This window comes from Bos grunniens, chromosome 11 (assembly GCF_055505025.1).
Source record: "Bos grunniens cultivar Pamir isolate PY7600 chromosome 11, Bosgru_T2T1.0, whole genome shotgun sequence".
Classification (NCBI taxonomy): domain Eukaryota; kingdom Metazoa; phylum Chordata; class Mammalia; order Artiodactyla; family Bovidae; genus Bos; species Bos grunniens.
This window is the reverse complement of record NC_141175.1, coordinates 3,518,189-3,543,392: the sequence shown is the minus strand read 5'-3', so window position 1 is coordinate 3,543,392 and position 25,204 is coordinate 3,518,189. Positions and strand designations below refer to the sequence as shown.

The following is a 25,204-nucleotide window of genomic DNA, read 5'->3' as shown; positions in this document are numbered from 1 at the left end:
AGCTCTCGGTCTTGTTTTTGCTGACTGTACAGAGCTTCTCCATCTTTGGCTGTAAAGAATATAATCAATCTGATTTCAATATTGACCATCTGGTGATGTCCATGTGTAGAGTCTTCTCTTGTGTTGTTGGAAGAGGGTGTTTGCTATGACCAGTGCGTTCCTTGGCAAAACTCTGTTAGCCTTTGCCCTGCTTCATTTTGTACTCCAAGGTCAAATTTGCCTTTTACTCCAGGTATCTCTTGACTTCCTACTTTTGCATTCCAGTCCCCCATAATGAAAAGGACATTTTTGGGGGGTGTTAGTTCTAGAAAGTCTCGTAGGTCTTCATAGAACTGTTCGACTTCAGCTTCTTCAGCATTACTGGTTGGGCACAGACTTGGATTACTGTGATATTGAATGGTTTGCCTTGGAAATGAACAGAGATCATTCTGTCATTTTTGAGACTGCATCCAAGTACTGCATTTCGGACTCTTTTGTTGACTATGATGGCTACTCCATTTCTTGTAAGGGATTCTTGCCCACAGTAGTAGATATAATGATCATTTGAGTTAAATTCACCCATTCCAGTCCATTTTAGTTTGCTGATTCCTAGAATGTCGATATTCACTCTTGCCATCTCTTGTTTGACCACTTCCAATTTATCTTGATTCATGGACCTAACATTCCAGGTTCCTATGCAATATTGCTCTTTATAGCATCAGACTTTACTTCCATCACAGTCACATCCACAGCTGGGTGTTGTTTTTGCTTTGGCTCTGTCTCTTCATTCTTTCTGGAGTTATTTCTCCACTGATCTCCAGGAGCATATTGGGCACCTCCCGATGTGACGAGTTTATCTTTCAGTGTCCTGTCTTTTCGCCTTTTCATACTGTTCATGGGGTTCTCAAGGCAAGAATAGTGGAGTGGTTTGCCATTTCCTTCTCCAGTGGACCATATTTTGTCAGAATTCTCCACCGTGACCCGTCTGTCTTGGGTGGCCCTACACGGCATGGCCCAGTTTCAATGAAATCACAAGGCTGTGGTTCATGTGATCAGTTTGGTTAGTTTTCTGTGATTGTGGTTTTCAGTCTGTCTGCCCTCTGATGGAGAAGGATAAGAGGCTTATGGAAGCTTCCTGATGGGAGAGACTGACTGAGGGGGAAACTGGGTCTTGTTCTAATGGGCCGGGCCATGCTCAGTAAATCTTTAATCTGGTTTTCTGTTGACAGAATGTGGTCCACTGGAGAAGGGACTGGCAAACCACTTCACTATTCTTGCCTTGAGAACCCCATGAACAGTATGAAAAGGCAAAATGATAGGATACTGAAAGAGAAACTCCCCAAGTCAGTAGGTGCCCAATATGCTACTGGAGATCAGTGGAGAAATAACTCCAGAAAGAATGAAGGGATGGAGCCAAAGCAAAAAGAATACCCAGCTGTGGATGTGACTGGTGATAGAAGCAAGGTCCGATGCTGTAAAGAACAATATTGCATAGGAACCTGGAATGTCAGGTCCATGAATCAAGGCAAATTAGAAGTGCTCAAACAAGAGATGGCAAGAGTGAATGTCGACATTCTAGGAATCAGAGAACTAAAATGGACTGGAATGGGTGAATTTAACTCAGATGACCATTATATCTACTACTGCAGTCAAGAATCCCTCAGAAGAAATGGAGTAGCCATCATGGTCAACAAAAGAGTCCGAAATGCAGTACTTGGGTGCAATCTCAAAAACGACAGAATGATCTCTGTTCGTTTCCAAGGCAAACCATTCAATATCACAGTAATCCAATTCTATGCCCCAACCAGTAACGCTAAAGAAGCTCAACGGTTCTATGAAGACCTACAAGACCTTTTAGAACTAACACCCAAAAAAGATGTCCTTTTCATTATAGGGGACTGGAATGCAAAAGTAGGAAGTCAAGAAACACCTGGAGTAACAGGCAAATTTGGCCTTGGAATACAGAATGAAGCAGGGCAAAGACTAATAGAGTTTTGCCAAGAAAATGCACTGGTCATAACAAACATCCTCTCCCAACAACACAAGAGAAGACTCTACACATGGACATCACCAGATGGTCAATATTGAAATCAGATTGGTTATATTCTTTGCAGCCAAAGATGGAGAAGCTCTATACAGTCAGCAAAAACAAGACCAGAAGCTGACTGTGGCTCAGACCATGAACTCCTTATTGCCAAATTCAGACTGAAATTGAAGAAAGTACGGAAAACCACTAGACCATTCAGGTATGACCTAAATCAAATCCCTTATGATTATACAGTGGAAGTGAGAAATAGATTTAAGGGCCTAGATCTGATAGATAGAGTGCCTGATGATCTATGGAATGAGGTTCGTGACATTGTACAGGAGACAGGAATCAAGACCATCCCCATGGAAAAGAAATGCAAAAAAGCAAAATGGCTGTCTGGCGAGGCCTTACAAATAGCTGTGAAAAGAAGAGAAGCGAAAAGCAAAGGAGAAAAGGAAAGATATAAACATCTGAATGCAAAGTTCCAAAGAATAGCAAGAAGAGATAAGAAAGCCTTTTTCATCGATCAATGCAAAGAAATAGAGGAAAACAACAGAATGGGAAAGACTAGGGATCTCTTCAAGAAAATCAGAGATACCAAAGGAACATTTCATGCAAAGATGGGCTCGATAAAGGACAGAAATGGTATGGACCTAACAGAAGCAGAAGATATTAAGAAGAGATGGCAAGAATACACAGAAGAACTGTACAAAAAAGATCTTCACGACCCAGATAATCACGATGGTGTGATCACTGACCTAGAGCCAGACATCCTGGAATGTGAAGTCAAGTGGGCCTTAGAAAGCATCACTACGAACAAAGCTAGTGGAGGTGATGGAATTCCAGTGGAGCTACTTAAAATCCTGGAAGATGATGCTGTGAAAGTGCTGCACTCAATATGCCAGCAAATTTGGAAAATTCAGCAGTGGCCACAGGACTGGAAAAGGTCAGTTTTCATTCCAATCCCAAAGAAAGGCAATGCCAAAGAATGCTCAAACTACTGCACAATTGCACTTATCTCACACGCGAGTAAAGTAATGCTCAAAATTCTCCAAGCCAGGCTTCAGCAATATGTGATCCGTGAACTTCCTGATGTTCAAGCTGGTTTTGGAAAAGGCAGAGGAACCAGAGATCAAATTGCCAACATCCGCTGGATCATGGAAAAAGCAAGAGAGTTCCAGAAAAGCATCTATTTCTGCTTTATTGACTATGCCAAAGCCTTTGACTGTGTGGATCACAATAAACTGCGGAAAAATCTGAAAGAGATGGGAATACCAGACCACCTGATCTGCCTCTCGAGAAATGTGTATGCAGGTCAGGAAGCAACAGTTAGAACTGGACATGGAACAACAGACTGGTTCCAAATAGGAAAAGGAGTACGTCAAGGCTGTATATTGTCACCCTGCTTGTTTAACTTCTATGCAGAGTACATCATGAGAAATGCTGGACTGGAAGAAACACAAGCTGGAATCAAGATTGCCAGGAGAAATATCAATAACCTCAGATATGCAGATGACACCACCCTTATGGCAGAAATTGAAGAGGAATTCACAAGCCTCTTGATGAAAGTGAAAGTGGAGAGTGAAAAAGTTGGCTTAAAGCTCAACATTCAGAAAACGAAGATCATGGCATCTGGTCCCATCACTTCATGGGAAATAGATGGGGAAACAGTGGAAACAGTGTCAGAGTTTATTTTTCTGGGCTCCAAAATCACTGCAGATGGTGACTGCAGCCATGAAATTAAAAGACGCTTACTCCTTGGAAGGAAAGTTATGACCAACCTAGATAGCATATTGAAAAGCAGAGACATTACTTTGCCAACAAAGGTCCGTCTAGTCAAGGCTATGGTTTTTCCTGTGGTCATGTATGGATGTGAGAGTCTGTGAAGAAGGCTGAGTGCTGAAGAATTGATGCTTTTGAACTGTGGTGTTGGAGAAGACTCTTGAGAGTCCCTTGGACTGCAAGGAGATCCAACCAGTGCATTCGGAAGGAGATCAGCCCTGGGATTTCTTTGGAAGGAATGATGCTAAAGTTCAAACTCCGGTCCTTTGGCCACCTCATGCGAAGAGTTGACTCATTGGAAAAGACTCTGATGCTGGGAGGGATTGGGGGCAGGAGGAGAAGGGGATGACAGAGGATGAGATGGCTGGATGACATCACTGACTCGATGGACATGAGTCTCAGTGAACTTCGGGAGTTGGTGATGGGCAGGGTGGCCTGGCGTGCTACAATTCATGGGGTCGAAGAGTCGGACACGATTGAGTGACTGATCTGATCTGATCTGTTGATGGAAGGGGCTGTGTTCCCTCCCTGTTGTTTGACCTGAGGCCAAACTATGGTGGAGGTGATGAAGATAATGGCGACCTCCTTCAGAAGGTCCATGATGCACTGCTACAGTCAGTGCCCCCGACCCTGCAGCAGGCCACCGCCAACCCACGCCTCCGCCAGAGACTCCAGGACACTCCCGGGCAAGTCTGGGGCAGTCTCTTGTGGGGTCACAGCTCCTTTCTCCTGGGTCCTGGTGTGCAGGGTTCTGTTTGTGCCCTCCCAGAGTCTGTTTCCCAGTCCTGGGTAAGTTCTGATGGCTCTGTGGTGAGGTTAATGGCAACCTCCTCCAAGAGGGCTTGTGCCATACCCAGGTCTGCTGCACCCAGAGCCCCTGCCCGTGTGGCAGGCCACTGCTGGCCTGTACCCCCACAGGAGACACTCAAACACAGTTCTGGCTCAGTCTCTGTGGGCTCCTGGTGCCCACAAGGTTTGTCTGAGCCCTCTGAGCATCTCTGGCAGGTATGGGGTTTGATTCTAAATGCGATTTTGCCCCTCCTACTGTCTTGCTGGGGCTTCTCCTTTGCCCTTGGACGTGGGGTATCTTTTTTTGATGGGATCTAACATTCTCCTGTCAACGGTTGTTCAGCAGCGAGTTGTAATTTTGGAATTCTCGCAGAAGATGAGAGCATGTCCTGCTTCGCCATTTTGTAGTCCCATCAACACGCCACCATCAAAAGGTATTCAGAGTTATTTACTACATTCCCCCATTTACACACACACACACACACACACACACACACACACACATGCGTTTGTTCTTGCAGTTGTTGTTCAGTGACTAAGTCCTGTCCAATTCTTTGTGCCCCATGGACTGCAGCACACCAGGCTCCCCTGTCCTTCACTATCTCCCAGAGCTTGCGCAAACTCATGTCTGTTGAGTCGGTGATGCCATCCAACCATCTCATCCTCTCTCGTCCCCTTCTCCTCCTGCCTTCAGTCTTTCCCAGCATCAGGGTCTTTTCCAATCAGTCAGCTCTTTGCATCAGGTGGGCAAAGTATTGGAGCTTCAGCATCAATCCTTCCAGTGAATATTCAGGGTTGCTTTCCTTTAGGATTGACTGATTTGATCTTCTCGCTGTCCAAGGGACACTCAAGAGTCTCCTCCAGCACCACAGTTCAAAAGCATCAATCCGTCAGGGCTCAGCCTTCTTTGTGATCCAACTCGCATATCTGTATGTGACTACTGGAAAGAACATAGCTTTGTCTATATAGACTTTTGTTGGCAAAGTGACACCTCTGTCTTTTAATACCCTGTCTAGGTTTGTCACAGCTTTCCTTCCAAGGAGCAAGCGCTTTTAATTTCATGGCTGCAGTCACTGTCTCAGCGATTCTGGAGCCAGGAGAAGGAAGTCTGTGACTGCTCCATGTTTTCTCCTTCTGTTTGCCATGAAGTGATGGGGCTGGATGTCATGATCTTAGTTTTTTGAATGTTGAATTTTAAGCCAGCTTTTTCACTCTCCTCTTTAACTCTCATCAAGAAGCTCTTTAGTTCCTCTTTGCTTTTTGCCATTAGAGTGGTATCATCTGCATATCTGAGGTTGTTGATTTCTCCCGGCAATCTTGATTCCAGCTTGTGAGTGGTCTAGTCTGGCATTTTGCATGATGCACCCTGCATATAAGTTAAACAGGCAGGGTTCCAATATACAGCCTTGATGTAATCCTTTCCCAATTTTGAACCAGTTGTTCCATATCCAGTTCTAATTGTTGCTTCTTGTTCTGCATACAGGTTTCTCAGGAGGCAGGTAAGGTGGTCTGGTATTCCCACCACTTTAAGAATTTTCCACAGTTTCTTGTGATCCACACAGTCAAAGGCTTTCATGTAGTCAGTGAAGCAGAAGTGTTTTCCTGGAAATCCCCTTGCTTTCTCTATGATCCAACAGATGTTGGCAATTTGATCTCTGGTTCCCCTGCCTTTTCTAAACCAGCTTGAACATCTGGAAGTTCTTGGTTCGCATACTGCTGAAGCCTAGCTTAAGGGATGTTGAACATGACCTTCCCAGCATTTTAACAACCCTTCGTTTTTACTACACCACCCTCGACATTTAGTTTTTGACATCTGTGTGTGTGTGTGTGTGTGTGTGTGTGTATCCCTTAACTACTTATTTTGGATATAGATGACCTTTTAACCTCCCTACTATGGTTGACATGTTTGCCTTTACCAAGGAGCTCTAGCTGTGGCCTTCTCTTTTCAACTTGGACAGGTTCTTTTAACACTTCTTGTAAAGCTGGTTTGATGGTGCTGACCTCTTTTAGTTTTTGTCTGTAAAACTTTTGATCTTTCCATGAAATGTGAATAAAAGCCTTGCTGAGTCTTCTTGGTTGTAGGTTATTCCTTTTCATCACTTGAGGTATATCATGCCACTCACTCTCTTCTGGCTTAGAGTTTCTGCTGAAAAGTTTGCTTAATGGGAGTTACCTTGTATGTTACTTTTCCCTGTTGATTACAGCATTCTCTCCTTATCTTTAATCTTTGCCCTTTTAATTACAGTGTGTCTTGGTGTGACCCTCTTTGGGTTGATTCCCTTTGAGATTGCCTTTGCTTCCTGGACGGGATGTCTGCCTCCATTCCCAGGTTAGGGGAATTTTCAGCTATTATGTCTTCAAATATGCTCTCAGCTTCTTTCTTCCTGCCTGCTTCTTCTGGGACTCCTATAATCATGACTTTTCCCCCCATGTCCCTTACAGTGTTTTTAGGAGGGTTTATTCTTTCATATGGAGAAGGCAATGGCACCCCACTCCAGTACTCTTGCCTGGAGAATCCCAGGGACGGGGGATCCTGGTGGGCTGCCATCTCTGGGGTCGCAGAGTCGGACACGACTGAAGCGACTTAGCAGCAGCATTCTTTCATATGGGCTTCCCTGGTGGCTCAGATGGTAAAGAATCTGCCTGTGATGTGGGAGACCCGGGTTCTATCCCTGGGTCAGGAAGATCCTCTGGAGAAGGGAACGGCTACACACTCCAGTGTTCTTGCCTGGAGAATCCCATGGACAGAGGAGCCTGGTGGGCTAGAGCCGCTGGGGTCACAAAGAGTCAGACACGACTGAGCAACGAACACAACACAGCCAGCCGTCCTTTCATATGCTAATTCTAATTTTACTTAATTTCTGTGATGATTTTTTTCCACTGAGTTTGTCTCACTTAGATTTTTAAATCCTTCTGTTGACTATTTCCTCCATAAGCTCATATTTTTCTGTTTTGTGCTTTAAGGAGATTGCTTAATTTTTTGAAAATTCATGGAGAAATATCAGACAGAAGTCCATCTGTTTTATAAATTTTTTTGGTGTGGCTTCTTCATTTTCCACAAGTTTCACCTTTTCCTTTCTTCCTTTTAATCCTGTAAGGTTATTACATAGATCCTCTGCTATTCCCCATTTTGAAACTCATCCACACGTAAGGTATTTCCTGGCATAGACAGTTGCACAAGTGTCCCTGTGGGAGGGAACAAGATCATAATTAAGGGCAATAAGGATTTCCGTGATGTGTCAGTTCCTCTAGCCTTTACTTCGCTGAGTCAGAGAGAAAAGGAAGCTTTAAGGCTGTTCCCAGTGCATCGACTCTCTAACCCCAGCCTCCAACACAGTCCTGCAAATAAACCTCATCATGTAGGTCTTCATTCAACACCCAGCCCTCTGCTTCTCAGAAGCAGAACTCCACGCAGGCTCTGGCTGCTGCATCGCCCATGCCGTCCTCATTGCCAGAGCAGGATTTTGGGTTTGCACCTTGGAGAAGGGGGCTCACCAGTGCTTCCAGAGCTTTGGAGCCAAGCACAACCCCTGCTCCCTTCATTTGGCTCTCCTGACGCCCCTCTACTATTTCCCACGCCTTGTCCACTTCTGTATGGTCCAAGACATTAAATGCATCGTTAGTTAACTCTAGGAGGTGGTTTCTGTTTTTTTTTTTCCTCTCCGAGTTGCTCTGTGGTACTTTCTGAAAGGAGACTAGAGGAATCTTCAAGTTGGACATGCCCTAATATCTTTTTTAATAAATCCCCTTTCTGCTTAAATTAATACAATTAATTGCACCTAAGAGTCCTGATTGACATAAACATTTGTACCAAGAGTGGCGGCAGGTGACACTTGCTCAGGAGGCATCAGAGCTCCTAAGAACATCCTTGCTCTCTCTTTCCAGGCCCTGGGAAGAACTGTAGCCATGTGACTTGCTTTGGGCAGTGAAGTGTGACCAGAAGTGATACACCACACTTCCAGGGAAAAGCGTTCAGTTTCAATGATCACTCTGTTTTTTCAACTAATAAACTTTATTATTACTACTTTTTTGGCCATGGCAAGCAACATGTGGGATCTTAGTTCACTGACCAGGGACTGAAACCATGCCCCTTGCAGTGGAGGCATGAAGGCTTAACCACTGGACTGCCAGGGAAGTCCCTAAATTTTTTTTTTAAGAGCAGTTTTAGGTTCACTGAGTGCAAACAGTTCCCATAAAACCTCTTGTCTCCCACACACGGCCTTCCGCACTACCGACATCCTGCACCACAGGTGAGGATCAATGAGCCTACACTGACACGTCATTATCACCCAAAGTCCAGTTCACATTAGGATTCACTCTTGGTGCTGTACATTCTTCAAAAGTGAAAAGTGAAAGCATTAGTCACTCAGTCGTGCCTGACTCTTTGTGACCCCAAGGACTGTAGCCTGCCAGGCTCCTCTGCCCATGGCATTCTCCAGTCAAGAATTCTGGAATGGGTATCCATTCCCTCCTCCAGGGGCTCTTCCTGACCCAGGGATCAAACCCTGGCCTCACACATTGCAGGTGGACTCTTGGCCATCTGAGCTGCCAGGGAAGCGCCTGTGCATCCGATGGGTTTTGACACATGTATAATGGCGTGTGCCCTCCATCACAGGATTGTGCAGAATCGTTTCAGTGCCCTAAACATCCTCTGTGCTCCACCTTTTCGCCCCTCCACCTCCCCTTACTCCCTGGCAACCACTGATCTTTCTACTGTCTGCATGGTTTTGCCTTTTCCAGACTGTCATAAACAGCTGGAATCAGTCACTTTGTAGCCTTTTCAGATTGGGTTCTTTCACTTAATATTATGTATTCATGTTGGTCTGAATGGACCAACATTTATTTATTGGTCTCCTGAAGGATGTCTTTTTTTTTTTGGACGATAATTGCTTTCCAATATTGTGTTGCTTTCTGCCATACATCGACATGAATCAGTCACAAGTATACATATGTCCCCTCCCTTGTGAACACCCCTCCCATCGCCCACCCCACCCTGCTCCTCTAGGTTGCCAGAGGGTGTCAAGTTGACCTCCCTGGGTCACACAGCAAACTCCCACTTGCTATCTGTCTTCCATATGGTAATGTATATGTTTCAATGCTACTCTCTCAGCTCATCCCCGCCTCCTTCCCCTACTGTGTCCACAAGTCTGCTCTCTATGTCTGCATCTCCATTGCTGCCCTGCAAATAGGTTCCTCAATACCATCTTTCTAGATTCCATACACATGTGTTAATACACAGTATTTGTCTTTCTCTTTCTGACTTACTTCACGCTGTGTAATAGGCTCTACGTTCATCCACCTCATTAGGACTGACTTGAATACATTCTTTTTTATAGTTGTGTGAATCACAACAAACTGTGGAAAATTCTTAAAGACTTGGGAATATCAGACCACCTTACCTGCCTCCTGAGAAATCTGTGTGCTGGTCAAGAAGCAACAGTTAGAACTGGAAATGGAACAATAGACTGGTTCCAAATCTGGAAAGGAGCACGTCAAGGCTGTATATTGTCACCCTGCTTATTTAATTTATTTAACTTTCACAGAGTGCATCATGAGAAATGCTGGGCTGGATGAAGCACAAGCTGGGATCAAGATTGCCAGGAGAAATACCAATAACCTCAGATACACAGATGACACCACCCTATGACAGAAAGTGAGGAAGAACTAAAGAGCCTCTTGATGAAAGTGAAAGAGGAGAGTGAAAAAGTTGGCTTAAAGCTCAACATTCAGAAAACTAAGATCATGGCATCTGGTCCATCACTTCACAGCAAATAGACGGGGAAACAGTGAGAGACTTTATTTTTGGAGCTCCAAAATCACTGCAGATGGTGACTGCAGCCATGAAATTAAAAGATGCTTGCTCCTTGGAAGAAAAGCTATGACCAACCTAGACAGCATATTCAAAAGCGGAGACATTACTTTGCCAACAAAGGTCCGTCTACTCAAAGCTATGGTTTTTCCAGTAGTCATGTATGGATGTGAGAGTTGGACTATAAAGAAAGCTGACCACCAAAGAATTGATGCTTTTGAACTGTGGTGTTGGAGAAGACTCTTGAGAGTCCCTTGGACTGCAAGGAGATCAAACCAGTCCATCATAAAGGAAATCAGTCCTGAATAATCATTGGAAGGACTGATGCTGAAGCCACAATGCTTTGGCCACCTGATGCGAAGAACTGATTCATTGGAAAAGACCCTGATGCTGGGAAACATTGAAGGCAGGAAGAGAAGGGGCCGACAGAGGATAAGATGTTTGGATGGCATTACTGACTCAGTGGACATGAATTTGAGCAAGCTCTGGGAGTTGGTGATGGACAGGGAAGCCTGGAGCGCTGCAGTCCATGGGGTCCCAAGAGTCAGACACGACTAAGTGACTGAACTTCTGACCTACTTCATTCTGCATAATAGGCTCTAGGTTCATCCACCTCTTTAGGATTGACTCAAATATATTCTTTTTTATAGTTGAGTAATATTCCATTATATATATGTACCACAATTTTTTTCTCTACTCATCTGTCAATGGACATCTAGGTTGCTCTGCTTCTAAGTTTTGGCAATTGTAAATAAGGCTGTTATAAACGTCCTTCTGCAGGATTTTGTATGGACATAAATTTTCACTTTATTTGGGTGAATACTGAGGAGTATGATTGCTGGGTCATACGGTAAGAATTTGTTTCATTTTGTAAGAAACTGCCAGTGTTTTTTTTTTTTTTTTTAACACAGCTATATCATTTTGCATTCTGGCAGTGAATGAAACTGTACTGCTCCATATCTTCACCAGAATTCAATGTCGTCAAGTGTTCTGCATTCTGGCCATTTCTAACAGGTGTGTCAGGGCTCCCCTGGTGGCTCAGATGGTAAAGCATCTGCCTGCAATCCAGGAGACCCAGGTTCGATCCCTGGGTCAGGAAGATCCCCTGGAGAAGGAAATGACAGTCCACTCCAGCACTCTTGCCTGGAAAATCCCATGGACAGAGGAGCCTGATAGGCTACAGTCCATGGGGTCACCAAGAGTCAGACATGACTGAGCGACTTCACTTTAACAGGTGTGTTAGTGACAATCAGTTATTTCACCACCACCACCACCAAAAAAAAGGCCTATTCAGGAGCAGCAAATAATTGCAATTCAGGACATGCAACTATGGTGGACCGCATGCAAGTCCAGTAAAGGAGACTTTTCAAACAGTTATTGGCTGCATCAGGTCTTCGCTGCAGCACGTAGGATCCTGTGTCATATGGGACCTTCTCCTGGCAGTGCATGGACTCTCTAGTTGTGGTGCACGGGCTCAGCAGCTCTTCCTTGTGGACTAGGGTGCCCTATGGCATATGGGATCTTAGTTCCCTGACCAATGTTTGAACCCACATACCCTGCATTGCAAGGTAGACTCTTTACCACCAGGCCACCATGGAAGCTGCAAGGAAACTCTTTTATAGAGCAGAAGGGGAAGTTGGAAAGGGCTACTAAAAATTATATGTCCATTGGAGTAAACTGGGACTTGACGTACAGTGGATTTTCATCAGCTGAGTTGTGACAGCCTGACATTGAGCTACCACCAGGCAAGGAGAAATTCTCTCTTCCTCCTGTTGGCAGTAGTGGGGTCATTCCTGCCTGAGAGGCAAGGCCCAGCTCCTACTGACACTGTATTGAGTGATATGTGCATGAGAGCTTCTGCTTCTGTCCTTTCAGCTCCGTGTCAGCGAGATCGCCCTTTACAGGCACACCTCTTCCTGCACTTTGCCTTACTCCACGTCAAGGACACTGCTTCCTTAAAAATTGAAGGCTGGCGCGTCAAGCGTCCGTCAGCACCATGTTCCCAGCAGCGTTCCCTTACTTCATGCTTCTATGTCCCATTTTGCACCTCTCACAATCTTGAAAGAAAACTTTATACTGTTATTGTATGTTACAGTGATCTGTGATCTTTGATTTTAATACAACTCACTGCAGGTTCAGGTGACGGGTAGCATTTTTTGCTAATATTTTAAAAATTAAGGTGTGGGTATGTGCATTTTTTTTAGACATAATGTTATTGCACACTTAATAACTAACCACAATATAGTGTAAACATAACTTTTATATGCTCTGGGAAACAAAAGAAAAAGGTGTGACTTTATTGCAATATTCATTTTATTGTGGTGGTCTATCTGCAATATCTGGATATTGCAATAAATGGCAATATATCTGAGGTATGCTTATATTGATTTTCACAGTGTAAATGATAATATGTTATTGATTTTAAAGTCCACTTGTTCATTACTGGTATACAGGAAAGCGGCTGACGTTTACATGTTTACTTTGTACCCCGCAACCCTGATATAGTCATTTATGCGTTTCAGGGTTTGTCATCTTTTGGATGTCTATATAGATGATCATGTCATTTGCAAAGACAGTTTGACTTCTTCCTTCCCAATCTGCATGTTTTATTTTTCTTGTCTTATTGCATGTGCTAGGACTTCTAGTGTGACACTGAAAAGCAGCTATGAGAAGAGACATTCTTGCCTTGTTCTTCATCTTAGCAAGAAAACTCTGATGACGGTATTAAGTATGATGGTATTTTTACACTTTTGGTAAACTTTTACCCAGTTGAGGACACTTTCCTCTATTCCTAGTTGCTAAGACATATCCAGTCATCAGCGTGGCTTTTAACTACTAGTTTTGTTAAAAAGCACTTTTGTGAACACAACACAACATGACCTGTCATGGATGAGTCAGGGAAAACCTGGGATTTGTTATCTGGCTGGATTTTAGCTGTGTATGCGAAGGCGCTTCTGTCGTACTGACCCTTAGCAACCCTATGGGCTGTAGCCCACCAGGCTCCTCTGTCAGTGGGATTCTCCAGGCAAGAATACTGGAGTGGGTTGCCATGCCCTCTACAGGGGATCTTCCCGACCCAGGGACTGAAGCCACATTTCTTACGTCTTCTGCGTTGACATGTGGGTTCCTTACCAGTAGCACCACCTGGGAAGCCTATGATTTTAGCAGAGGGTAGCCATCTAGACAGCACCAAGGGAGGGGACCCTGGATGTACTGGCACACAGCTACAAAACAACTTATCTGGAGATGTGGACACCAGAGACAAATATCTTTTGAAGGCAAGACTTTGAGACTAGCTGACACCACCTTAAAAACAGTAAGACTTGAGAAACTCAAGGACTACTCAAGGCGACTGGGGATGGGGAGGTCTCCCTTAACAGTGCTGGGTAGTCAATAGACAACGACAGGCTCAAAGTCCTAAAGTTTTAGGTCAAGACAAGAGCTGAGAATCAGGAACTTTCTCTTACTTTGTAGAAGAATCTCTGAGTTTGCAACTGCCAAGACTGAATTAACAGAAAACTGAAGTTTTAGCTAGTTCACTAGCAAATCCTACCAACAGGTGAATTCACAACCTTACCAGATCTCTCATGGGAGAGCTGGAGCACTCATCAGTCCTGGGAATTGAGACAGGGGTATTTGGACAATTTTGGGTACCTTGGGTACCCTGAATATCCAACCTACCGAGGACCACCTTGAGAAATCAGTCCCTGCCATATCTAAAAACTCATCTGAGGCGTCACTTCCAAGGTGAAACCAGTCTCCTCCATTTCACCCCCATCTCACCTTGTCTCTAGACTGATATATGAGAGATCTCAGCAAGACCCACGTGGTCAATTACAAAGTCAAAGTCAGAAGAGTCTGAGGGGCTTCCCTGGTGGCTCAGTGGTAGAGAATTTGCCAGCCAATGCAGATGACATGGGTTCGATCCCTGATCCGGGAGGATCCCACATGGCAAAGAGCAACTAAGTCAGTATCTCCCAACTACTGAGCCTGTGCTGCACGAGAGGCCACTGAAATAAAGCCCATTTATTTAGAGAGGAGCCCCCATTCACAACTAGAGAAAAGCCTGAGCAGTAATGAAGAGCCAACACAGCCAAAAAGAAATAAACTTTTTTTTTTTTTTAAAGGGAGCAGCACTCCCTTAAAAAAAAGAAAAGAAAGTTTGGGGGAAAAAAAAATCACGTAACTAAGTGGGAACTAATTCTAGAAGTGCTTGGCCAAGAAAGGAGTGGTGCAGTTCCAGATATGGTTCCTTCCAGAAGCAAGGTCTAGTGGGCTGACTAGGGAACCGGAAAAGTTCCCATTACTTCCTTTGGTGCTCAGCCAAAACCTGGAACCCACAGTGGCCCAAGCTAAGGTTAAGTGAACTTTACAGAAATCCCTAGGAATAACTTACAAGAGCTAAGAACTCTCAGTAGAGGGCCAGGCTTGTTGGAGGGTCTTAACTGTGTTACCTGCTCATCCACCTCATAGGCTGGGGAGCCTACAGAAGACTCCTCCTCTCCCAAGGTCCTGGGAAAAGCACCAGAGAGGCACCACAGTGGCTCTTTGAAGGCTGGATGGAATGCTGTGGGAGACACAGGGGTAGAACCAAGCTCCCGGGGCCGTGCAGACCGGGGACCTGAGGGCAGCAGGGAACATGTTGTGACATGGTCGTGTGAGGTTCCTCAACTGTTGGCCAAGCTAGTGCTCAGTGCAATGACCCAAACGAGCCAGCCCATGGGGGTCTGGAGACCGGTCTCTGCCCTCTGCACCTGGACGGCAGCTCTGGCGAACAAGAGCTTCACTGAGCTACTCAATTGCTTACAGCCCCTCACTGAATTTCTAACCACGAGTTCACTCAAGTCCTGGAGCACCCAAGCAGAAGGAAAGGCTGGCTGGGAGCCTTCTTCCCAGCTTCACCCGAGGAGGGCCAGTGGACTAAGAGTACCATCTTTGTGGGACTGTTGGAACCCAGATCCTCGTGAGCCACAGTCCATGAATGTGTCCTGTTAGGGGTTACTTTTATCCTACTCACTGGATAGACCAGGAAGGGGGCCTTCTGAGACTCTTGTCATTTGGTCCTGAAAATATGAGATGTGAGGCCTGTTGGAAGTTTTCTGCATTTCACTTTCTGCACTCGAGGCACACAGCACCCAAGAAGTTGGCATCAAGCTTCCTAGACTCAACCAGTAATGTTCTCTTCCTTGCAAGTGAGATACTTCTGTTGCCCTGAGTCCTGTGTGGCACGTCCTTGCTTCTGTGCACCACCAGCTCCCAGCCCTGGGTCAGACAGGAGCGTGGCGGCCCAGCCCAGGGTGGCTGCAGCGTTGTTCTATACTTGGACACAGACGGTCTCCCACCAGGTGGATGCTCCATACCTCCTCACCCTTCCTTCCCTCTAACTCCTATTGTCCAGGGCTGCTTGATGCAACATGCCACCAAAGCGCACCATTTGCTCGCTTCGCACACGAGCTACATGACACTAGGCCACAGCAGCACTCTAGGGTGGAGGGGCGTGCTTCCTGGCCTTCCAGGCTTCAGAGGAAGGAGCGGAATACCCAATGACACATACCCACCAGGCCTTGGGAGATGCTCCTTCAACTCCCACAGGGGGCTACACTCTCCCAACTCTCCTGACTGCAACGTGTGGACATTAATTTGGGAGCAACTGCCCGGGGCAGAGCGGGTCAACAGAGCCCAGGAGTGAGGCTCTAGGTCAAGCAGAAAATTGTGCCGCATGATGGACTCACCTGCTAACACTTAAAACCAAGGATACACATAAGCACAGCTTTGCGGCTATAAAGTGCTTTTGGCACTGTCTCAGCTGAGGCCCACAAATGTTAATGCACACCACTTCCGTTATCTTCCAATCCTAAACAGTCTCTCACATCTATGAGGATTCTTTGACAGGTAATTTAGAAGTGTGTTTTTAAACTTCCAGACATGTAACTTTAACAGTTACCTCTGGAATTTAAAACTGTCTTATGGCCCAATAACACACTTTGTGCGAAGCCCAAGCTCTGAAATACGACTTGCTTTGTGGACCAGGTGATGCTCAGTTTTCACCACTGTTCCGTGTGTGCTTGAGGTTTTCTTTTTAATTTCTTAAAAAAAATGTGGCCACAGCCTGCGGAATCCAGGATCTTAGTTTCCCAACCAGGGACTGAACCCATACCCCTGCACTGGAGCAGAGTCCATCACCAACTTGATGGACACGAGTGTGAGCAAGCTCCAGGAGTCGGTGATGGACAGGAAAGCCTGCTGTTATGCCGTAGTCCAAGGGGGAGCAAAGAGTTGGACGTGACTGAGTGACTGAACTAAAGCACTGGGCCACTAGAGAAATCCCAGTACACACAGTTTTCAGGTACACAGGTCTGTGTGTCCATTAGATCAAGCTTATAAACACTCTCATCTGAATCTTCCGGATCCATCTGATTTTGTCTACTTGACCATCAGTCCCTAGAGCAGATGTTAAGCATCTCCCACTTGGTTTGTGAACTGACTTCTTGCAGAGTGTCAGCTTCTGTTAGGCAGATCTGAAGCTGTTTCTGGGGCAAGGCTGTTTACCTTCCAGGTGATCTGAACCTGTTTCACTATTCAGTGACATCCTTTCTCTCTAGCAATACCTTTAAAACTCTAGTAACACATCGTCATCTAATGACAGTCACACCAGTTTCCTTTTGGTTACCATCTGTTTCTTAACTGGAATTTAGTCTAAAGAATGTTACGAAGTCTTCCTGAAACACAACCCACGTACCACACACTTCACCCGCGCGTGTCAACGCTGCCTGCCTGTGGGCTTGCACTCACCTGTCCGTCACTGCGGACCCTCCATCCATCCAGGTAGTTCTCCAGGTTTTACCCCTTCTCTCCCACTTCCCCCTAGACTGATACTATCCAGCCGGCTCCAATTTCTTTTCCCTCCTACTCCAATAACACTATCTTTTAGTAGTTAGAATTTTTAATAACCATCTTCACCTTAAATTCTACTCTCTACCCTCTTTCCACATCAACTTGTGTAACTCAATCACAGGCGCCTGAGGACGCCCTCCTGCTCCGTTACCAAGCCCATCACCTCCACTGTAGCTCTGCTGCAGGAGCTGCTTATTCCCTTACCAAGCGCGCCTGGGGCCAACACCGCAGTCACAAAGGCCATGCCCTTCCTGCTCCTGCGACAGTGAGAGGAAGGGGCGGCCAGCAAAGCCCCCCCAGGTGCCCGCTCCCTCCTCACAGCTCCCTGGGCCGCTACCCCACAACCTGCAGAGAGCCTCTGGTCTAATAAGAGGTTGGAGCTGGATCCGGGTCAGCCCCTTCCCCGGATCTGAAGGCTCTTCTGCACGGGGGTACTGAGCCCCGGACAAACCGGTGAGAGGTACGTGGCAGAGTCCACTTTCCGCCGGAGCCTGCATGACCCGAGATGGGGGCTGGGCAGCCAGGGCCTCAGGCCAGGCCGGCGCGCTCCAGGTCTTGGGGCAGGATGCGGCCCTTCTTGCGAGCCTTCTCCAGGCGGCGCTCGGCCTTGGCCGCCTTCTTCTTGCGCAGGTTCTGCCGCCGCTGGTCCTGCCTCTGCTGCATCTTGCCCACCACGTGCGCCGTGCGCTTCTCCCAGGCGCGTTGGCGCTGCGCGCGCCGCTTCTCCTTGCGCTTCAGGGCCTCCTGCAGCAGGCGCTCATCGTCGCGGATCCTCACGCCCTCGGCCTTGTACAGCAGGTTGGTCCAGCGCATCTTGGCCTCGAGCTCCTGGGCCTGCCCCGCGTCCCGGTCCCGCAGATCCTCCAGCCGGGCCTGCCGCGCCTGCAGGCGCTCCAGCAGCTGCCGGTAGTTCCTGCCCGTCAGCGGTGTCAGGTTCCCCTTCAGCTTCTGCCTCTTCTCCTTCCGGCGCTGGGCCTTGTTGGCCGGCTCCTCCTCGGTCACCTCCACCTCGCGGGAGAGGGCGACTCGAGCTTAGGGCCGCTGCCCGCCTGCCACGGGGCCCACTTCCGCCTGCCCCACGGCAGCACAGGGCGGGCACTCAGCCCAGCGCTCACCTTGTTGAAGAGCAGCCCCGGCTGGGCCTGCGCCTCCTCCCTGGGCACCTGAAGGTCCGGCTCGGTGGCCTCTGCCCCCTCCAGTGCCTTGGCCGCCTTCTCCTTTGCTCTCAGCTCCCTCCGTTTCCTCTTTTTCCGGTCGCGCTCCTGCTTCCTCCGGCGTCTTTTCTCCAAAACAGCGGCGGACAGCTCCTTGGCGCTGCCCTGTGGGGTGATCCCGCGCTCACTCATAAGGTTCTCATAATGGGGCCCCCAGCTTAGCACGTGCAGTCAGGTCAGGACCAGGGCCGGCGGGGTGCGGCGTCCCACCCCGAGATGACTTGGCCCCAGAGTGCGCCCAAAACAAGGACGAGGGGACCCTCTGAGAACCACACCTTCCAGATTCCAGGCACAGACCACCTGCCAGGGCACTTCCCAAAAGGGGGCCACTAAGTCTACCTGATGACCCAACAAGGGGCACACTGGCCTCCATCCGGTCAGACGGGGTGACGGCAGGCGGCTGAGGCCCTGCCACCACCAGATGGGGAGGTTCGGTCAGGACAAGGCAGTGTTGCTGGTGCAGACCCCGCCCGGCAGACAAGAGCACTCTGGACCACCGCAGGAAGGCACGGCCCTCGGGCCTGTCCCCCACGGCAGAGGCCTGGGGAGGTTCCCAGGGAAAGGAGGGGGAGGCGACCCCACTAAGCACTCGGCACTGAGGCTGGTTCACATCCCGGAGCAACAGTCCCGTGGCGGTCCCCTCGGGCAGGTCGCCTCACCTCAGGCCCTGGCTTACCTCAGGGGCCGTCAGGACAATCAAAAGAACGAACGCCCAGGAAGTGCTACTGAGAGAGGAGCCCAAGCCTCTCAAAGGCCGCAGCAGAGAAGAGGCAGCAGCTCAACATGGGGGCTGAGCCTGCACCGCCCCCCTAGATGACGAGAACGGCACCTGACCTCCCGCAGAACAGAGCTGCCGAGACCCTCCTGCCCAGGCCCACGACGGCTGGCAGAGCAGGGAGCCAACCTCGGAGAGCACCAGGGTGTCTCCTCCAGGTGGGGTGGGGAAAGCCCTGCAGCACCCAGAGACCCTTGCCCGCCCCCACCCCACACCTACCTGGCCCCGTGCCTCCTGAATCTTCTCATGCAGGCGCTGCCGCAGAACGTCCAAGGCAAACAAAGAGTCAGGCTCTGCGGCCAGGCCATCTGCAAAGAAGGATCAGAAATCCGAAAGGAGAGCCCCTCCCAACCTTCCTGTGCCCCCCCCCCCGCCACAACAGGGGCCGGATTCAAAGCCTGAGCCTCCGTGTGCGCCCCACACCCCCACTCCCGCCCAGTGGCCACTGGTGGAACTGTAGGGCCTCTTCAAGCTGGATTGGCCTCCGGGGTAGGGCTTGCTTGTGTAGCACGGGCCAAACCCATCTCTGGATTCTTCCAACTCCTGCGGCACCCACCCACACCCAGAGGCAGCTCTCAGGACATCACTTCAGAAACTTGAGGGCAGTGAAGCTCGGCATGCCAGGTCGCTGAGGATTTTAGAGGACACAGCCATGCCCCTCTCTGTCCCGGTTACTATATGACCTGGGGCTTCTGTGCCCTTCCTGAGCTGCCCATCCACCCACAGACCCTGCGATCTGTCCTCTACAAAGCCTCATACCATCCCAGTGTACCTGATCTTGCTGTTATAACCAGAGAGGGCCACATGCACACCTATCCCAGATCCCAGCAGGCTCTGCCTGCCTGCCTGCCCCCCTCACCTGCTGGGACCCTGGTGGAGCTGGTGGCTCCCTCCTCCTCCTTGGCCACCTCTGGCTTCCTGGCCTCAGACTTCTCCGCAGAGGCCTGGGCCTTGGGCTTTGCAGTCTTCCTCTCCCGCTCCCGGGATTTCTTCTGCGCTTTCTTCCTCTTCTTCCTGGGGGGCGCAGCAGCTTCTGAGACTTGAGTTTTGCCAGCTGAAACAAGAAACGATAAAGGGCTGCCACTTCAATCCCCGTGACCCAGTCAGTAGGTAAGAAGGTCCTGCAAAGGTTTTGATTTCAGAAGGATGCCAAAAGCCAGTTGAGATGGGAGTTGTGGGGACCCTCATCCACTGAGCTCAGAACCACACACCTCCTGGAAAGCAGACTGGTCACACTCATCAATCCCTGATGAGTGTAATATGCTGACCCACCGCCAACATCCACACGCTGACCCAGCAGTCTCCTTGTATCCATCCTCAGGGACAATGAAGGCACGTCCCACAACAAACTGTGTACCCCAGAATGAGCTATATCGTTTTGGGCTTCCCAGGTGGCGCTAGTGGGAAAGAATCCACTTGGCAAAGAGATGCGGGTTCGATCCTTGTGTCAGCAAGGTGCCCTGGAGGAGGAAATGGCAACCTGCTCCAGAACTCTTGCCTGGAAAAACGCCATGGACAGGGAAGCCTGGCAGGCTACAGTACACGGGGTCCGCAAAGTGCTGGACACACTGAGCTGACTGAACACACACACACACGCTTTCAAATTAAAAGATGGAAAGGGAATTCCCTGACAGTCCAGGCAAAATGGCTGTCTGGGGAGGCCTTACAAATAGCTGAGAAAAGAAGAGAAGCAAAAGGCAAAGGAGAAAAGGAAAGATATACCCACTTGAACGCAGAGTTCCAAAGAACAGCAGAGAAAGCCTTCCTAAGTGATCAATGCAAAGAAATAGAGGAAAACAACAGAATGGGAAAGACTAGAGATCTCTTCAAGAAAATTAAGAGATACCATGGAAACATTTCATGCAAGATGGGCACAATAAAGGACAGAAACAGCATGGACCTAACAGAAGCAGAACATATTAAGAAAAGGTGGCAAGGATACACAGAACTATACAAAAAAAGATCTTCATGATCCAGATAACCACGATGGTGTGATCACTCACCTAGAGCCAGACATCCTGGAGTGTGAAGTCAAGTGGGCCTTAGAAAGCATCATTACAAACAAAGCTAGCGGAGGTGATGGAATTCCAGCTGAGCTACTTCAAATCCTAAAAGATGATGCTGTAAAAGTGCTGCATTCAATATGTCAGCAAATTTGGAAAACAGCAGTGGCCACAGGACTGGAAAAGGTCAGTTTTCATTCCAATCTCAAAGAAAGGCAGTGCCAAAGAATGTTCAAACTACCGCACAATTGCACTCATCTCACCTGCTAGCAAAGTAATGCTCAAAATTCTCCAAGCTAGGCTTCAACAGTACATAAACTGACAAGTTTCAGATGTTCAAGCTGGATTTAGAAAAGACAGAGGAACCAGAGATCAAATTGCCAACATCCACTGGATCATCGAAAAAGCAAGGGGATTTCCAGGAAAACACCTACATCTGCTTCATTGACTACACTAAAGTCTTTGACTGTGTGGATCACAACAAACTGTGGAAAATTTTTAAAGAGATGGGAATACCAGACCACCTTACCTGCCTCCTGAGAAATCTGTATGCAGATCAAGAAGCAACAGTTAGAACCAGACATGGAAAAATGAACTCGTTCAAAACTGGGATACGTCAAGGCAGTATATTGTCACTCCGCTCATTTAACTTATATGCAGAGTACATCATGCAAAATGCCAGACTGGATGAAGCACAAGCTGGAATCAAGATTGCCAGCAGAAATATCAGTAACCTGAGATATGCAGATGATACCATCCTTATGGCAGAAAGCAAAGAGGAACTAAAGAGCTTCTTGATGAAAGTGAAAGAGGAGAGTGAAAAAGCTGGCTTAAAACTCAACATTCAAAAAATGGAAAAAAAAAAAAAAAAAATGAAGACCATGGCTCCAGTCTCATCACTTCATGGCAAACAGATGGGGAAACAGTACAAACAGTGACAGATTTTATTTTCTTGGGCTCCAAAATGACTGCAGCCATGAAATTAAAAGACACTTACTTCTTGGAAAAAAGCTATGACTAACCTAGACAACATACTAAAAAGCAAAGGTCCGCTAGTCAAAGCTGTGGTTTTTCCAGTGGTCACGTGTGGAAGTGAGAGTTGGACCATAAAGAAAGCTGAGCACCAAAGAATTGATGCTTTTGAACTGTGGTGTTGGAGAAGACTCCTGAGAGTCCCTTGGACTGCAAAGAGATCAAACCAATCCATCCTAAAGGAAATCAGTCCTGACTATTCATTGGAAGGACTGATGCTGAAGCGCCAATACTTTGGCCACCTGATGTGAAGAACTGACTCACTGAAAAAGACCCTGATGCTGGGAAAGATTGAAGGCAGGAGAAGGGGATGACAGAGGATGAGATGGTTGAATGGTATCACCAATTCAATGGACAGAAGTTTGAGCAAGCTCTGGGAGTTGGTGTCCCTTGGACTGCAAGATCAAACCAGTCAATCCTAAAGGAAATCAACACCTAATATTCACTGGAGATCCTGATTCTGGGAAAGAGTGAAGGCAGGAGTAGAAGGCGTCAGGATGCGGTGGGAGGACTGACACATGGTGGGATGGGTGGATGGCATCATGGACTCGATGGACATGAGTTTGAGCAAACTCTGGGAATTGGTGATGGACAGGGAAGCCTGGGGTGCTGCAGTCCATGGGGTGGAAAAGACTCAGACACGACTGAGCAGCTGAACTGAATCAGTGGTTAGGACCCCACACTCTCACTGCCAAGGGCTGAGTTCAATGTGTGGTTGGGGAACTAAGATCCCATAAGTGATGTGGCAAAGAAAAGGTGGAGAAAATGTTTATATTTTAAAAGGAAAATGAGAAATGAGTGCACCAAGTAGGGACCCGATTGGTTCAGGGAGAAATACATAGGAAAGGAACTAGAAAGACACAGATCTAACTTTTCACTGAGTGATGGGAACTCACTTAACCCCTAGAGTGAACAGGTTTCCGGGTGTAACGAAAGTCCGTTTCTCCTCTGGTAGGTCCACGCCCGTCCCTGCCGCTCTCCCTCTCCTCCCAGGCTGGACAGGACTTACGAGCCCCGGCTCCCCACAGGGCAGCTTTTGTCTGCTTCGCCTATTTGTGTGTATGAGGGGGCCCTGTCACCCCTGCCACGTACACTACCATTGGCAGGGCCACCTTCTTCCTCCCTTCTCCCCACACTGCCCACAGTAATGGGCTGAATAAATCATCTTTCTCATCAACGCTCACACCAGCCTTGCCACTCAATGTGGAGAGCTGGCCGAGCCTGTTCCGCAGAGTCACGTCCTCCAAACCCCGGCGGAGCTTCCCGCCTGGTGGGGCGCACGGCTGAGCCCCCTCGGACCCCGAGACAGCCCCCAACGGGCCGGGGCGGCGGCGCGGCCCTGAGCGTCTCTCACGGTGTCTCCCTCTGGAACGTCGCAGGCCCGCTTCACGCGTCTGAGGGTCTGCTCCGCCTGAAGACGGCTCAGGGGCGGTGCAGGGGAGTGGGGACGCGAGCGCCGCGAGGGCGGACGGGGTACCCTGTCCGAAGCCCTCACCGCCCTGGCCCCCCGGGCTGCGCCTTTACCCGATTTGCGCTTCTGCGGCTCGGCGCTGGGCTGGGAGCAGATCTTCTTGGCCAGGCCCTGCAGGTAAGCGTCCTTCGCCAGCAGGGATGTCATAGCCGGAGGCTCGGGGGTCGGCCGGGGCTCGCTCACCGTCCTGCTCGGAGCGAGAAGGACCGGGGTGCAGCGTTCCGGGCCGCCACCAGGCCCACAGGGCCCTCAGCACGAGACAAGACCCTCACCCGCCCAGCGGCACTCGCTGGAAATCACCACGTGCGCAGGCGCGGCTGGCCGAGCGCCGAGCCGCCAGCGCGCGGCGATCGATTAACCGGGCCTCGCTGCCGCCGGAAGACTTTGGGGCGGGAAACGCAAAGCACTGTGGGGCGGGACGCAAAGCATTGTGGGCAGAGGCGGCTCCCAGTACGCGGCGGGCGCCCGGTAACCTATGGGGGCGACTGGAATCACTTCAGTTCAGTTCAGTCGCGTCCGACTCTTTGCGACCCCCTGAATCGCAGCACGCCAGGCCTCCCTGTCCATCACCAACTGCCAGAGTTCACCCAGACTCACATCCATCGAGTCGGTGATGCCATCCAGCCATCTCATCCCCTGTCGTCCCCTTCTCCTCCTGCCCCCAATCCCTCCCAGCATCAGAGTCTTTTCCAATGAGTCAACTCTTCGCATGAGGTGGCCAGAGTACTGGAGTTTCAGCTTTACCATCATTCCTTCCAAAGAACACCCAGGACTGATCTTTAGAATGGACTGGTTGGATCTCCTTGCAGTCCAAGGGACTCTCAAGAGTCTTCTCCAACACCACAGTTCAAAAGCATCCATTCTTTGGTGCTCAGCCTTCTTCACAGTCCAACTCTCACATCCATACATGACCACAGGAAAAACCATAGCCTTGACTAGACGGACCTTTGTTGGCAAAGTAATGTCTCTGCTTTTGAATATGCTGTCTGCTGCTGCTACTGCTGCTAAGTCACTTCAGTCGTGTCCGACTCTGTGTGACCCCGTAGACATCAGCCCGCCAGGCTCTCCTGCCCCTGGGATTCTCCAGGCAAGAACACTGGAGTGGGTTGCCATTTCCTTCTCCAATGCATGAAAGAGAAAAAGTGAAAGTGAAGTTGTTCAGTAGTGTCCGACTCTTAGCGACCCCATGGACTGCAGCCTACCAGGCTCCTCCACCCATGGGATTTTCCAGGCAAAAGTACTGGAGTGGGGTGCCATTGCCTTCTCTGGAATATGCTGTCTAGGTTGGTCATAACTTTCCTGCCAAGGAGTAAGCGTCTTTTAATTTCATGGCTGCAGTCACCATCCGAAGTGATTTTGGAGCCCAGAAAAATAAACTCTGACACTGTTTCCACTGTTTCCCCATCTATTTGCCATGAAGTGATGGG

The 25,204-nt window shown here is 48.6% G+C and overlaps 1 protein-coding gene across 3 annotated transcripts; it reads right to left on the bottom strand.

The window, feature by feature from the left end:
- Window positions 1-7,408: 7,408 nt before the first annotated feature.
- Window positions 7,409-24,075, bottom strand: SURF6 (surfeit 6). 3 transcript variants are annotated; one of them, XM_086324255.1, is made up of 5 exons: window positions 23,831-24,075; window positions 20,131-20,325; window positions 19,491-19,579; window positions 18,398-18,601; window positions 7,409-7,765 (listed from the first exon to the last, which is right to left on the bottom strand). In XM_086324255.1, exons 1-5 carry the CDS (start codon window positions 23,922-23,924, stop codon window positions 7,682-7,684), a joined length of 666 nt encoding a protein of 221 aa, XP_086180381.1. In that variant the 5' UTR covers window positions 23,925-24,075; the 3' UTR covers window positions 7,409-7,681. The 3 variants fall into 3 exon arrangements, with proteins under 3 accessions (XP_086180381.1, XP_086180380.1, XP_086180382.1); XM_086324254.1 differs by lacking the exon at window positions 7,409-7,765 and adding an exon at window positions 17,314-18,290; XM_086324256.1 differs by lacking the exons at window positions 7,409-7,765; window positions 19,491-19,579 and adding an exon at window positions 17,314-18,290 and having other exon boundaries at window positions 23,718-24,075.
- Between the last annotated feature and the right edge of the window lie 1,129 nt (window positions 24,076-25,204).